At 38.4% G+C, this 13,697-nt stretch overlaps 1 protein-coding gene across 3 annotated transcripts; it reads left to right on the plus strand.

Moving 5' to 3' along the window:
• Positions 1–276: 276 nt before the first annotated feature.
• On the plus strand, positions 277–13,666 carry LOC139935084 (T-box transcription factor TBX20-like). 3 transcript variants are annotated; one of them, XM_071929539.1, is made up of 8 exons: positions 277–633; positions 4,126–4,456; positions 5,508–5,609; positions 6,970–7,141; positions 10,354–10,530; positions 11,034–11,110; positions 12,854–13,065; positions 13,267–13,666. In XM_071929539.1, the coding sequence occupies exons 1-8, from the start codon at positions 486–488 to the stop codon at positions 13,554–13,556; spliced, it is 1,509 nt and encodes a 502-aa protein (XP_071785640.1). In that variant the 5' UTR covers positions 277–485; the 3' UTR covers positions 13,557–13,666. The 3 variants fall into 3 exon arrangements, with proteins under 3 accessions (XP_071785640.1, XP_071785641.1, XP_071785642.1); XM_071929540.1 differs by having other exon boundaries at positions 12,857–13,065; XM_071929541.1 differs by having other exon boundaries at positions 277–603.
• Positions 13,667–13,697: the final 31 nt, after the last annotated feature.

Consider the following 13,697-nt stretch of genomic DNA (forward strand, 5'->3'; position numbering starts at 1 on the left):
AAGAATGTTTGCTTTACCAGCTGAAGGAGTTGTGTATTGTCAACTTGATTCGTGCTGAGCTAAACTTCTTTGAGTCAACTTTTGAAAAACCTCATCTCTTGAGATTTATGGCAAGCAGATATCTTCTCGTCGACTGCTGCCTTTTTGTCTTAAACTTTACATTTCATAGATTTTTCCTTTTAGAATCTTGTCATGATTGCATTGTGTAACCAGACATGAATGTGGTATAAACACAGTGTTGCGGTCGAACTGATGTGGTTTTACATATTCGTCCACCAATTTAAAATCAAAATTAATCTGAAATTGTAATTTACAAGTTGCAACACACTTGGTTGAATTATCAGAAACTTGATTCTGAACAATAAGTTTGTCGATTTTTGAAGCGACAACAACTTCTTTACAAACGGAATGAGCAATTTCTTGAGTTAAGACTCAATCAAGATAGTTTGTGGTTTGTGCCTTTTGTTTCCGGACTTTCTCGGACCATGGAGCGGGGACAACCCAGCAAGCCGCCTAACTCAGCGCTCTCTAGCCGGGCCAATGCTTTCTCCATCGACTCGCTCATGTCTAGAAGTAACACCATAAGATCGGACACAACTGAAGGTGAGCATCACGCAATACTAAATAACACAGGTAATTATTTTTTTCTTTCTTAGAAACTCTTTCTGCTATTTCAGAGTAAACAAATATTATTATGTGGAAATACCACTTTCGTCTTGCTGCAATTCATCCTTTCGTCTTGCTGCAATTGCTGCAATTCATCCAGGAGGCAACCATACTTACAAGATGTTTAACTTAACAATGGCCTGCCGTTTTGCACTAGCTGAGTGTTTCTAAAGGCTCATTGAAAGACTCTGCTAGGGTCGAAACGTCAGGCCATAAACTTTCATTCATAGCACACATTCTTTTGGTTGGTTAGCAGAATGCAACAGCTAGTTTTATTTTCTCAAGAATGTTAACTGTGCTTTCATTTTAAACGCGGAGAAAAAACTACTTACGGCTTAACTTTCGGAACCAACTATAGTTAAATGAAACACTTGAGTAGGCCGGGCATTTTTTATATAACTGATGTAAAGGGAAGGTACACCATTGGTCATTGTCAAAGAGCAGTGTTCTCACTTGATGTATCTCAACACATGAATAAAATAACAAACCTGTGAAAATTTGAGCTCAATTGGTCATCGGAGTTGGGAGAAAATGATGAAAGAAAAAACACCCTTGTTGGACGAATTTGTGTGCTTTCAGATAGGAATAAAAGACTTATTATTTTAGTGAGAAATTACCCCTATTTCAAAACCTTTGCTACTTCAGAGGGAGCTGTTTCTCACAAAGTTTTATACTATCAACAGCTCTCCAATGCTCGTTGCCACGTCAGTTTTTAAGTTAATATTTGTTTTGACTAATTACCAAACGTGTACCTTCCCTTTAAGATTTGTTTGTCCTTGGTAAAATCCGAAAATTGTGATTAAATACTATAGCGTAAAAGGTATTCTCAAGCCTATCCCAGACATGTGTACATGTTGGTCAGCCCTTGTAGGTTTACTCAGAGTACAGTTCCCTTACCTGGGCCCAATTTCATAGAGCTGCTAAGCACAAAAATTTGCTAAGCGTGAAATTTCTTCCTTGATAAAAACAGGATTACTAACAAAATTTCCTTTTGTTGCATATTGTTTGTTACCGGTATTCAGCTGTTTTTTTGCTTATCCTGAAAGTCACGTGGAAATTTGGTTGGTAATCCTGTTTTTATAAAGGAAGAAGTTTCCATGCTAAGCAAATTTTTGTGCTTAGCAGCTCGATGAAATTGGGCCCTGTTCTCAAGAACCAAACACCATGTACCTGTATATATAAGTGTTTTGTGTAACGACGACAAAATAGAACTACTGAGTGCAAAAAAATTTTGATTTAATTATCTTGTTACTTTATCAAAAGTTAGGTTAAATATGGGAGCATTTTGGCGATCTATTTTAGTATTGTCTTAGGCAAAAGTTGTAAGTTTCCAAAACGCGAAAGAGTTTGTCACAGAATTGGACATAAAGGGGTGCGAAATGATGAGTGATTTTAACATCTTTATCTTGTCATTTTGTCAAGTTTATGTTGAATATGGAAGCATTTTGCGATCTATTTTAGTATTATTTGAGGCAAGTGGGGTACACTATTTGAGGAGGAAACCACGGGCAAATGCCTATGTCTATATTAGAGTTGAGAGAGAGAGAGAGAGAGAGGGGTGGGCAAAAGTTTCAAATTGTAAGTTTCCAAAACGCAAAAGAGTTTGTCCGAGAGTTGGACATCAATCAAGCTATAGCTACCGGATCCAATGAGAGTGCAATTATGGTCACATCGATGTACATAATGACTTATTGTTAGTTCTCGATTCGGCCAATTTGCCTCCTTTCGCTCAGGGGCATCACATCGTCAAACTCTGCCCCCCTAGGTGACATGAAGTACCCTTTGTTTGGGCTTTGGTGAACCGCTAAGGGGCAGTGTGTAACCTTGTTGACCGTTCTTTTTTTCGGGTACTAGAAATCCACTTGGGTGTACCCTGGCTGGTTGGGTGGGTGCTGACATCCCTAAGTGAACCAATTTCATCGGCTGGGTTGTCTTGCGGTTGGTGTACCATGGTGTACTTTGCTGTTTATGGTCCTTGGTTTCAACAACCAAAACAGAACCTTCAAGACCAGCCCCCCCCCCTCCCTTCTTTCTAAAAACAAGTTAAGTGTTTGTTAGTTTTATCCGAACACTTGCTCCTTCGTTTATTTACACGCGGTGGCTGTTCATCTGATTGTCAATGAACTATCAAAATATGAGCGTTCACCCAATAACTCCAAAATAAGATACTCTGTGAAACTTATTATATTACTCCTGACGATGACTAAAGCAAGCTAGTTGAAACGTTTAGACCAATTAAGAACTCACTCCGAAACGTAGAGACCAATTAAGAACTCACTCCAAAACATTGAGAGCAATTAAAGGATTCGGGTACTTTTTCAAAATGTCCATAGATTTACATTAAACTTACAGGGTTTGAAGATAATGATTGTGCTAGTGGAAAGCTTCCCTTCAAAAACTACTTACTGAGATGCTGTTGTTTTTGAGAAATGAGTAAAACAATGTAATGAAAATACGTTTGTACATTCTAAAAACTAAAAACTATTTTCATGACATTGTTTTACTCATTTCCCAAAAACTACAGCACCTCAGCACGTAATATTTTCAGGGAAGCTTTCAACTATCATTGTCTTCAAACTGTGTAAGTTTAGTGTAAATATGTGGACATTGTGGTTGTTGTCCTACAAAAAGTACATACACCCTTTAAGAACTTACTCCGAAACGTTTAGACCAATAAAGAACTCACTCCGAAACGGTGAGACGAATAAAGAACTCACTCCAAAACGTTGAGACCAATTTAAGAACTCACCCTGCGGTAATGAAGTTAATAAAGACCCCCTAAAAGCTAAAGTACTAGTAGTCCTGGCTGATTGTCTTTACCTTCCGTCCAGGTAATAGCCCAAAAAGCAGGACAGTTCTTTTCAGAATTGAGAAGTCTCCCAAATTCAGACCTACTCCGTGGCAGTAGAGTAGCAAAAACTACCTGACAGGGAGACACATGGTGTTACCGCAAACCAAATTGTTATAATGAGGACAAAACACAATACAATCAGTTTGAATATTTTAAAGCGACGACTTACATTAGTTCAACAACAACATTTATTTCAGAACTGAGAAGTCTCCCGAACCTCCGATTATCTACTCCGCGGCAGTAGAATAAAGCAAGACAGTTCTCTAAGAACAAACTCAACCTGGCAAGTAGATACACACATGGTGTTACCACAAACCAAATATAGAACATTTACTTCCTGTTAACATATCAGGTGCCGGTATCATACAACATGATAATTTACATGAGAACAGAACACACTAATGACATATAATTATAGAAGGATTATAGGGCAGAGTTAATGAAATGGAAGCAATCCCCGGTAAAGCATTGGACACAAAAGACAAAAACAGACATATTCTCTGATAGCGACATTGCGTGGCTTTAAGTCTACGACCTCTTTTCTTCAATCTTACCTGTTAAAAACATTGTGGGCTTATTTATTTATTTCCATTATTCTCAATGCATAGATTTCCAGCCAGCGTCATCTTTCAGCTGTTGCCAGCAGAAAACGAGTCCGTCGTCGAGTCGAGACCGTCCGGCCAGCAACACCACCGCTCCACCACACCGACCTTCGTTCTCCCTTGCCCCACCACCCCCTCGTCCGACAGACACCGACTGCACGGGTCAGTTGCCTGTCTCACCTAGTCTAGATGTCACAGGTAGTCATTGTGGTGATGGGGAGAGTGGGTTGGATGCTCGGTACGAGATGGCGGCAGTGAGGTGCCGGCTAGAAACCAAAGAGCTTTGGGAAAAATTCCACGATCTTGGAACTGAGATGATCATCACGAAAACTGGCAGGTACGCGTTTTCTTCCTCGTATACTTAAAGACACTGGATACAATTGGTGTTTGTCAAAGACCAGTCTTCTCACTTGGTGTATCTCAACATATGCATAAAACAACAAACCTGTGAAAATTTCAACTCAATTGGTCGTCGAAGTCAATAATGAAAGAAAAATACCCTTTTCACACCATAGAGCAAGGACACGAAGTTGTGTGCTTTCAGATGCTTGATTTCGAGACGTCAAAATCTAATTCTGGGGTTTCTAAATCAAATTCGTGGAAAATTACTTCTTTCTCGAAAACTACGTTACTTCAGAAGGAGCGGTTTCTGTCAATGTTTTATACTACTATCAACAGCTCTCCATTGCTCGTTACCAAGTGAGGTTTTATGCTAATAATTACTTTGATTACCAATAGTGTCCGCTGCCTTTAAAAAAATCACTCCCAGGGGCCAGTTTCACAAAGAGCTGAGATTGATTTCCAATCAATTGTAAATCAATTGCAGTTGTTAAGTGTGGTGTCACAATACAAATCACTATGGTAGAACTGACAATGTGTATTGCAATTGTTTTGCCTGATTGCTTTGTGAAATCGGCCCCAGTGCCTAATTTCGTACAGCTTCCTAAGCAGCAAGTTGGTTAAGAGTATTGTCTGCTAAGCAGAACATGATCAGAATACCAGTCATAATATTTACATTTCACATGGTAGTTTGGCTGGTAACCTAATTCCGTTAAACATAGGTTTGTGTGCTTAGCTACCTCTTGTGCTTAAACAGCTCGATGGAAAATGGGACAAGCTATTGTATTAAAGACACAATAGTAATGTTTCGTTCCAATTGCAGATAAACAACAATAACATTATTTACAATTCAATTTATCCCTGACAAGATTGTTCTCCTGGAGACGATCAGAGCATACTGATCGAAACGTTGAGTTGTCAACCATCGTCCTTCTCAGAATAAATCAAACGCCTGGTGCTATACCGTAAACCACACACACTCCTACCATTCAAAGCTTCCAAGACTTTTAGAAGTTTTTAAGAATGATCTGAATATTGTGACTTTTCAGGCGAATGTTTCCCACCGTCCGTGTTTCCTTTAATGGTCTAAGTCCGGACGCTCGCTACGTTGTCATGCTGGACATTGTACCACTGGACAACAAAAGATACAGGTAAAACATTCTCTTATTTTTAGTCTAAACACTTTTTAGCTAGGGACGCAGGGGGGGGGGGGGGCTGGTGACAGCTATCAGACATGTCTTTGGGTTTTTGGGCACACCATTACAAACAGGAAAACATGTATAAGCCGAAACTGGACTGTTTTGTTACCCCTGTAGAAGGTCAAACCGAAAAAAGGGCACTTGATTATTTCGTCGCCCGCTCTATAAAAAAGATATAAGTCGACTAATGACTCATTGGTTGTTTAATTACTCTATTTATAAGTAGATAAAAGCCGAATATTAATAAGACAAAAATTGTGTGACCTCCTGAAGTAGGTAAAGCCGAAAAATGGCAAATGGGTTACACTTCGTCACCCCTTTAAAAAAAAAAAAATAAAGCCGAGTAGGTGACAAATTGGTTATTTTGCGAGGCCTTTATCTGGGTATATATGTCGAATACTGGTAAATGTACTTTTTAAATTTGGTTTCTACCCATACACCGATGTGTGTTAGCACTGTTTACCCAGTACTCTCCCGGGTCCTGTGAAAGAAAATATCACAGGCATGTTACTCGGGTGGGATTCGAACCGAACACACATCGATCGGTGTATGGGTTAAAACCAAAATGAGTATTCTTTATCCCCGATGCACATTTAACATCTCTTATAATTTGCTATTTGATACCCATGTGGTAGGTTTAGCCGAATAATGACATATGGGTTGTCACCCCCTTTATAAAAAACTATAAGCCGAATAATGGCAACTTTTCCTGACCCCCTCCCTCGCGTAAGAGGATACAAAGCCACCAATTGCTAGATTATTACTTGACCATTTTCTTCAATTCAATTCAATTCAAACTCACATTTATTTCCGTACTTCTTGAAAAATTACAAAGCCACAACACTAATTTATAAAGAAGTAGCCAATAAACAAAGCTCTTTATACAAGGCAGAGAATATATTAATAAAGTATGGAGGCATCATCTAGAAGCCGAGGCTCGTGGTGGGATGCCTAATGGACAGACAAACATACCATTAACAGGAAACAAGAACGCACGGACAGACAACTAACAAAAGACAGAAATTATGACGATAACATTGACTGTTAAAAGCCGAATATTGGCAAGTATTCCTCATTAACGTTTGCCCTTGTCGAAACGACGGCTTCGGCTTCAGGCTAGCTTGGCCCTGTGGTAGTTTTGACAATTGCGCGTGCTGTGCGTATTTGCTCATCAGACGAGAGAACGGTTTCTGAAGCCGAATCCACAACCGAAGCCGTGGTTTCGAAAAAAGCCTCAGTCTAGTTCGTATCTATTTCGGTGTCGTTATTTACTTTGCACGTACTTTTCACATTCACCCCCCCCCCCCCCCAGATATGCGTATCATAGATCTTCTTGGCTGGTAGCCGGCAAAGCAGACCCTCTTTTGCCCGCGAGGCTGTACATTCACCCTGATTCACCATTCACTGGGGACCAGCTTCAAAGGCAAATGGTGTCATTTGAGAAAGTCAAACTCACCAATAATGAGCTGGATCAACACGGTCATGTAAGTTACAGAAACAAAATTGTCTTTTTAACAACGAATTTAGATTTTGTCAGCTTTGCACACTTAAATTGAAGCTTTGAAGGATAGCCGTGACTTAATTGAATCAATAATTAAAGGCACGTGACACTATTGGTAATAACTTAAAATATAAATTAGCATAAAAAACTTGCTTGGTAACGAGCAATGGAGAGCTGTTGATAGTATAAAACATTGTGAGAAACGACTCTCTTTGAAGTAACTTATTTGTTGAGAAGGGGGTAAATTCTCACTCAATATTTGAATCTGAGAAAGATTTCAGGCCGGAAGCTACAATTTTTTTCTTAAATTATTTCCATGCAACATCTACGACCAATTGAGCCAAAACTTCCACATATTTTCCATGCATATAATGGGATACACAAAATTAGAATACTGGTCTTTGACAATTACCTAAGGCGTCCAGGGGTGAATTTCACAAAGGTAGTCCTAACTTAGGACTAGTCCTAGGCAATGCTAAGAGATAGGACTGGTCCTTAAAGTTAGGACCAGTAACTCATCCTAACTTAGGACTGGTCCTATCTCATAGCATTGCCTAGGACTAGTCCTAAGTTAGGACTACCTTTGTGAAATCCACCCCTGAGCCTTTAAACGAAACATCGGACGTAATGCTTTAGGCTTCTAAGCAAAAAATAAAAGGGGGGGGGGGTAGAATGTAAAAACAACAAAACTTGGTCGATCATTCATTTCCTTTAAATAAATGGTACCAACGTGGTTGAAATATGGAATTTCTCTTGACAACAAACTCCTCCCTCCATTCCATGTGGTATGTTGACAGCTTGTCAATGTTTAACATGTAGAGTAATTACTTATACACAGTGATAAATTCCAGTGTCGTCTTCAGCAGTTCATATATCACATAGAGTAGCGGTCGGTCTAGCTTCCCGTCGTCTGGACGTTACATTCAATATTGCACACCCATACTTCAATCACAACGGTGATGACAGCTCATGGGAATGTCTCAATGTTCTATTACCCGACTAGGGTATTGGCTTGGTTTAAAGGCAGTGGACACTGTTGGTAATTACTCAAAATAAATGTTAGCAAAGAGTCTTACTTGGTAACGAGCAATTGAGAGCTGTTGGTAGTATAACACATTGTGAAAAACGGCTCCTTCTGAAGTAAGGTAGTTTTTGAGAAAGAGGTATAAATTTCTCACTCAAATAGTAAAATATTTCAGCCGAAGAGGTAATTTCTCACTCAAGTAATAAAATACTTCAGCCGAAGCCTTTTGTTATGCATCTGAAAGCTCACAAAGTAATGCAACAAGGGTATTTTTTTTCTTCATTATTCGCTTGCAACTTCGATGACCGAATGAGCCAAAATTTTCACAGGTTTGTTATTTTTGTGTAATGGGATACACCAAGTGAGAATACTGGTCATTGACATTTACCAAAACGTGCCCAGTGCCTTTAAGACACATTAACAAGACATTTCTTATTGACAACCTAGGCGCCTTGGGTACTTGAGACTCCCTATTGGAAGCAGACGAGAATGTCATTTCTCATTCAAGATGCGCGCCAACCTAACGACGTCTTACACTATCATTCCCGCTTTTGCTTGTTTTAACTTTCGCGGTGGTGTCAAAGGTCACCCGCAATTTGAGAGACGGCCGTAAATATCCGAGTGATGAGTGATTACGCCCTCTATGTAGACATTATTTTAGTGTACTTGGTAGATAGAGTCATCTGTGTGAATCGGAAAATGTATAAAGTCATAAATTATTGTTCACAGTGAGAGAAAGTCGTCTTGCAATTTATTATCCCAGAAATTTAATAATTGTAAACAGAGTTATGTTGACACTGTGGTCGCCATTTCCGGATATCCAGAATATATAGTCGTTTTTCTTGTTGACTGATTATTTCCGCTCGACAATTTTAGAGGTATGAGTTAAAGACACTAGACACTATTGGTAATTGTCAAAGGCCAGTCTTCTCACTTGGTGTATCTCAACATATTAATTTAAAAAAAAAACTGTGAAAATTTGAGCTCAACTGGTCATCGAATTTACAAGAAAAAATGAAAGAAAAAACACCCTTGTTCCATTACTGTGAGTGCTTTCAGATCCATATTAATAAAAGGCTTTAGTTGAGGCCTGTTATTATTTGAGTGAGAAATTACCACTTTCTCAAAAGCTTTGGTACTTCAGAGGGAGCCGTTTCTCACAATATAGTCCACTATCATCAACTCTCCATCGCTCGTTACCAAGTATTTTTTTATGCTATCATTTTTTTGAGTGATTATTAATAGTGTCCAGTGCCTTTAAGTCAATCAACAACAGATACGTTACTCTCTAGGTGTTTAAAGGTACTAGGCACTATTGGTAATTTAATCCAAATAATTGTTAGAATGAAAAATTACATGGTAACCAAGCATGGAGAGCTGTTGATAGTTTAAAGCATGGTGAGAAACGGCTCCCCGAAGTAACGCAGTTTTTTAGAAAGGGGTAATTTCTCACTCAGGCCCGAAGCCTTTTGTTAGGCATTTGAAATCACACACATTTGTGTAACAATTGTGTTTTTGTTTCCATTTTTGTCTTGCAGAGATTTTTTATTTGTTGGGGTTGTACCAAATGAGAATACTAGTGTTTGACAATTACCAAAGGTGTCCAGTGCCTTTAAGTTAACTTACAAACCATTTTGGTCAGTTAACAGGCACGAACGTTAACATTGTCAATAGATTGTAATGACAACTTATATGTGAAGCATTTTTAAAGGAAGGTACACGTTTGGTAATTGTCAAAGACCAGTCTTCTTACTTTGTGTATCCCATCATATGCATAAAATAACAAACCTGTGAAAACAGTTGCGAGAAAATGATGAAAGAAAAAAACACCCTTGTTGGACGAATTTGTGTGCTTTCAGATAGGAACACAAGACTTCTAGCTAGAAGTATTTTATTATTTAAGTGAGAAATTACCTCTTTCTAAAAACTACATTACTTCAGAGGGAGTCGTTTCCCACATTGTTTTACACTATCAACAGCTCTCCAATGCTCGTTACCAAGTCAGTTTTTAAGTTTTAATATTTGTTTTGAGTAATTACCAAACGTGTACCTTCCCTTATTCTCTATATATGCAGGGAAAACTCATTTTGCTATTTGATTGACTGCAACAACGTCGTCCCGTGATCGACCACACCACTGATTCGTGTTGTTCTAACTTGTGTTCCTTTCAGATTATACTGAACTCAATGCATCGATATCAACCTCGTGTCCACATCACCAAGACATCAGAGCAGCTAAGTTGCATACCAACACCGCCCTCTTTGGCAGCATTCAGCAGCAGTGAATTGCGAAGCTTTGAATTTCCAGAGACAGTATTTACTGCTGTTACTGCGTACCAGAACCAATTGGTGAGAAAAAAAGTAAAAGTGGAGGATAGAAATTAAAATATATGTTTCAATTGCAAAGTTGTAAATAATATCTTAAACAAAATCAAACTTATCCATTAAATCAAAAGTATCCATTAAAAACACGGTAATTTAAAAGCAATAATTCACAATAATTCTTGAAAAACAGATGAGTCTAGTATTAGTATTAGTATAAGTATTAGTATTATTCCTAATATGAAAACAAATATTAGTTTAAAAATGAAATGTTAGTCGATGATAAAGCAATAACAAATGAAGAATCGTGAGGTTCTAAGCATTGACATAAACGGGGGTGCAAGGGGGAGGGGTGCTCCACAAGAAATTTTGTCTACAAAGTACAGGGACAATGGAAAGAGCAAAAGATGTATCCACAGGGATGCATCTTTAAGAATTTGTGAACCGGGCTTTCTGCCCCTTAAATTTAACTCTCTAGTTTCGGGGCTGGTTTTATTTTATTTGGACTGAGATTTTGTTTATTTCCACAGATTACAAGATTGAAGATTGACAGCAACCCATTCGCTAAGGGCTTCAGAGATTCTTCAAGACTAAGTGATTTTGAGAGGTATTCCCCCAAAATGCACTCCATTTTAGGATTTTGTTGACTCTATGCTGTCACTTTATTTATAAAAATGATCAAATTAATACATTCTTCATAACCAATCTTTAATGAATGCCTTGTCAATTGGAAATGTCACTTTAGCTTGGTTTATCTCTTAAAGGGAAGGTACACGTTTGGTAACTACTCAAAACAAATATTAAAACTTAAAAACTGACTTGTTAACGAGCATTGTAGAGCTGTTGATAGTATAACTCATTGTGGGAAACGACTCCCTCTGAAGTAACGTAGTTTTTGAGAAAGAGGTAATTTCTCGCTTAAATAATAAAAGACTTCTAGCTAGAAGTGTTTTTCCTATCTGTAAGCACACAAAATTATTCCAACAAGGGTGTTTTTTCTTTCATCATTTTCTCGCAACTTCGATGACCAATTGAGCCAAAATTTTCACAGGCTTGTTGATTTATGCTTATGATGGGATACACCAAGTGAGAACAAAGGTCTTTGAAAATTACCAAACGTGTACAGTGCCTTTAAAGACTTTAATATAGAATGTCACTTTTAGTAGAAGCAAATATCTGTGTTATCGTGTACCCCATTAGACTTCTTTATAAAGTTGTAACTTTAATCAGCAGTAATGGACGTCAGATAATCTTGTCGGGACTGGTGAAGTTACACGAATCTTAAAACCTCCTCTAAGTGCGCAAATTTCCAGATAATTCGAATACCAACCTTTGGAATGAATAAACAATAACACATTAGAGACACGAGACACTATTGGTAATTGTCAAAGACCAGTCTTCTCACTTGGTGTATCTCAACATGCATAAAATAACAAACCTGTAAAAATTTGAGCTCAATTGGTCGTCGAAGTTGCGAGATATAAATGAAATAAAAAATCGCCCTTGTCACACGAATTTGTGTGCTTTCAGATGCTTGATTTCGAGACCTCAAAATCTAATTCTGAGGTCTCGAAACCAAATTCGTGGTAAATTACTTCTTTCTCGAAAACTACTAGTACTACTTCAGAGGGAGCCGTTTCTCACAATGTTTTATACTATTCAAAGCTCTCCATTACTCGTTACCAAGTATAAGGTTTTATGCAAAACATTATTTTGAGTAATTACCAACAGTGTCCACTGCCTTTCAAAGGAGGATAAACTTTCGGCAATTACTCCAGAAAGTATAACTATAAGACATTACTAATAGTAAAGAGTTATGGAGAGCTGTTGACATTGTAAAACAGTTGGAGAAAAGGTTCCCTCTGAAGTAGTGTATGGCTTCGAGAAAGAGGTAAAGCCCGAAGCCGTTCTATTCGGAAAGCGCAAAAAGTGTGGGGTTTTTTCTTCTTGCATTCTTCTCTTATAACTTCGATGACCAATAGTTGAGCCAAAATTTGTACGGTTTTGTTATCACATCCATGTTTGGGAAAACACCAAGTGAGGACTCTGGTCTCTGACAATATTACCGAGAGTATACCCTGCTTCTAAGCGACACAGTTCTCAGGAGGAAGTAGAAAAAAAGCAAGACAAATTGTCAAAAGAACATAATCTACCAAGCAATAGGACAGATGGTGTTACCGCAAATCATTTTTACTTTTTTTCTTTTTCAGCCAAGTCGCGACACAGGCAAGGCCTAAGGCCACTTCAAGATGTTGGCTACCATCAAAAATGCCTTAAATCCCATATTTCTTAGATTGTTAAACCTTTTAAATATGTGCATTTAAACTTTCTTTCGTTTTGAACCATAAAGCAGGGAGAGACTGGAGTCCCTCATTCAGGAGCATACATACGCCAGGTCACCCATTCGGCAACAAGACGGTGGTATCATCAAAGGACTTGATGACAGATTTGGGTCACCGCTTGGTGGCGCTATAATGACACACCATTCAGTTGAACCAAGTGAAATTCCCTTCGCCTCATTTTCAAATCAGTTTCCCACAGCAATGGGCGAATTTTCAAGAAGTGAGTAAAAGTTTAGTTTGTGATAACCCGTATAGTGGGTCCAAAATTGCTGTAAACTAGAAAATAATGACAGCAGATGCGCGTTCGCCAATATTACATTTGGACACAAACAAATGATTTTCTTGATTGCAATTACAGATTGTCAAATCATGATGATCTATATTTCCATTTTAATATTGTCTGTTTCTTATTTGTTTACAGGAATCAGTGCATGGAATGGAATCCCTCTACCTCCCCTCACATCGGCAAATCTTTCACTCTACCCTGTCTATCCAATGGTACAGTCTTCCCTACACGCTGAAACAAGCATGAGCTCGTCGTCTGTGGGACGTTCCATTCACACAGACGGTTGGTTTCCAGTGTCCCATACCTTGGCATTTCGAGAATCTCATCGCTACCATAATCATCTGGCCATGGGACCATATCCGTCAACAAAAACGCCTCGAAACACGACTAGCAAGTTAATACCAGCGCCCTCTCTCGTCCGATGAGTCAAATTAATTCACGTTTCTGAACAAAACAAAGATATTATTGATTGTTCGATTCCCGATATTGATTCTTTCTTCAACCTTTATCGAATGAATAACAAAGTTCCTTTGTGGCTGCACTTCCTAACGAAAATGTTAGACAAT

This window comes from Asterias amurensis, chromosome 3 (genome assembly GCF_032118995.1).
Source record: "Asterias amurensis chromosome 3, ASM3211899v1".
In the NCBI taxonomy this organism is placed as follows: Eukaryota; Metazoa; Echinodermata; class Asteroidea; order Forcipulatida; family Asteriidae; genus Asterias; species Asterias amurensis.

Excerpts from the sequence above, each read along its gene's own strand:
- LOC139935084 (XM_071929539.1), top strand. The coding sequence starts at position 486 with ATGGAGCGGGGACAACCCAGCAAGCCGCCTAACTCAGCGCTCTCTAGC. Across the intron at positions 10,531-11,033 it reads CTGCGTACCAGAACCAATTG|ATTACAAGATTGAAGATTGA; the intron begins GTGAGAAAAAAA and ends TTATTTCCACAG. Across the intron at positions 13,066-13,266 it reads AATGGGCGAATTTTCAAGAA|GAATCAGTGCATGGAATGGA; the intron begins GTGAGTAAAAGT and ends ATTTGTTTACAG.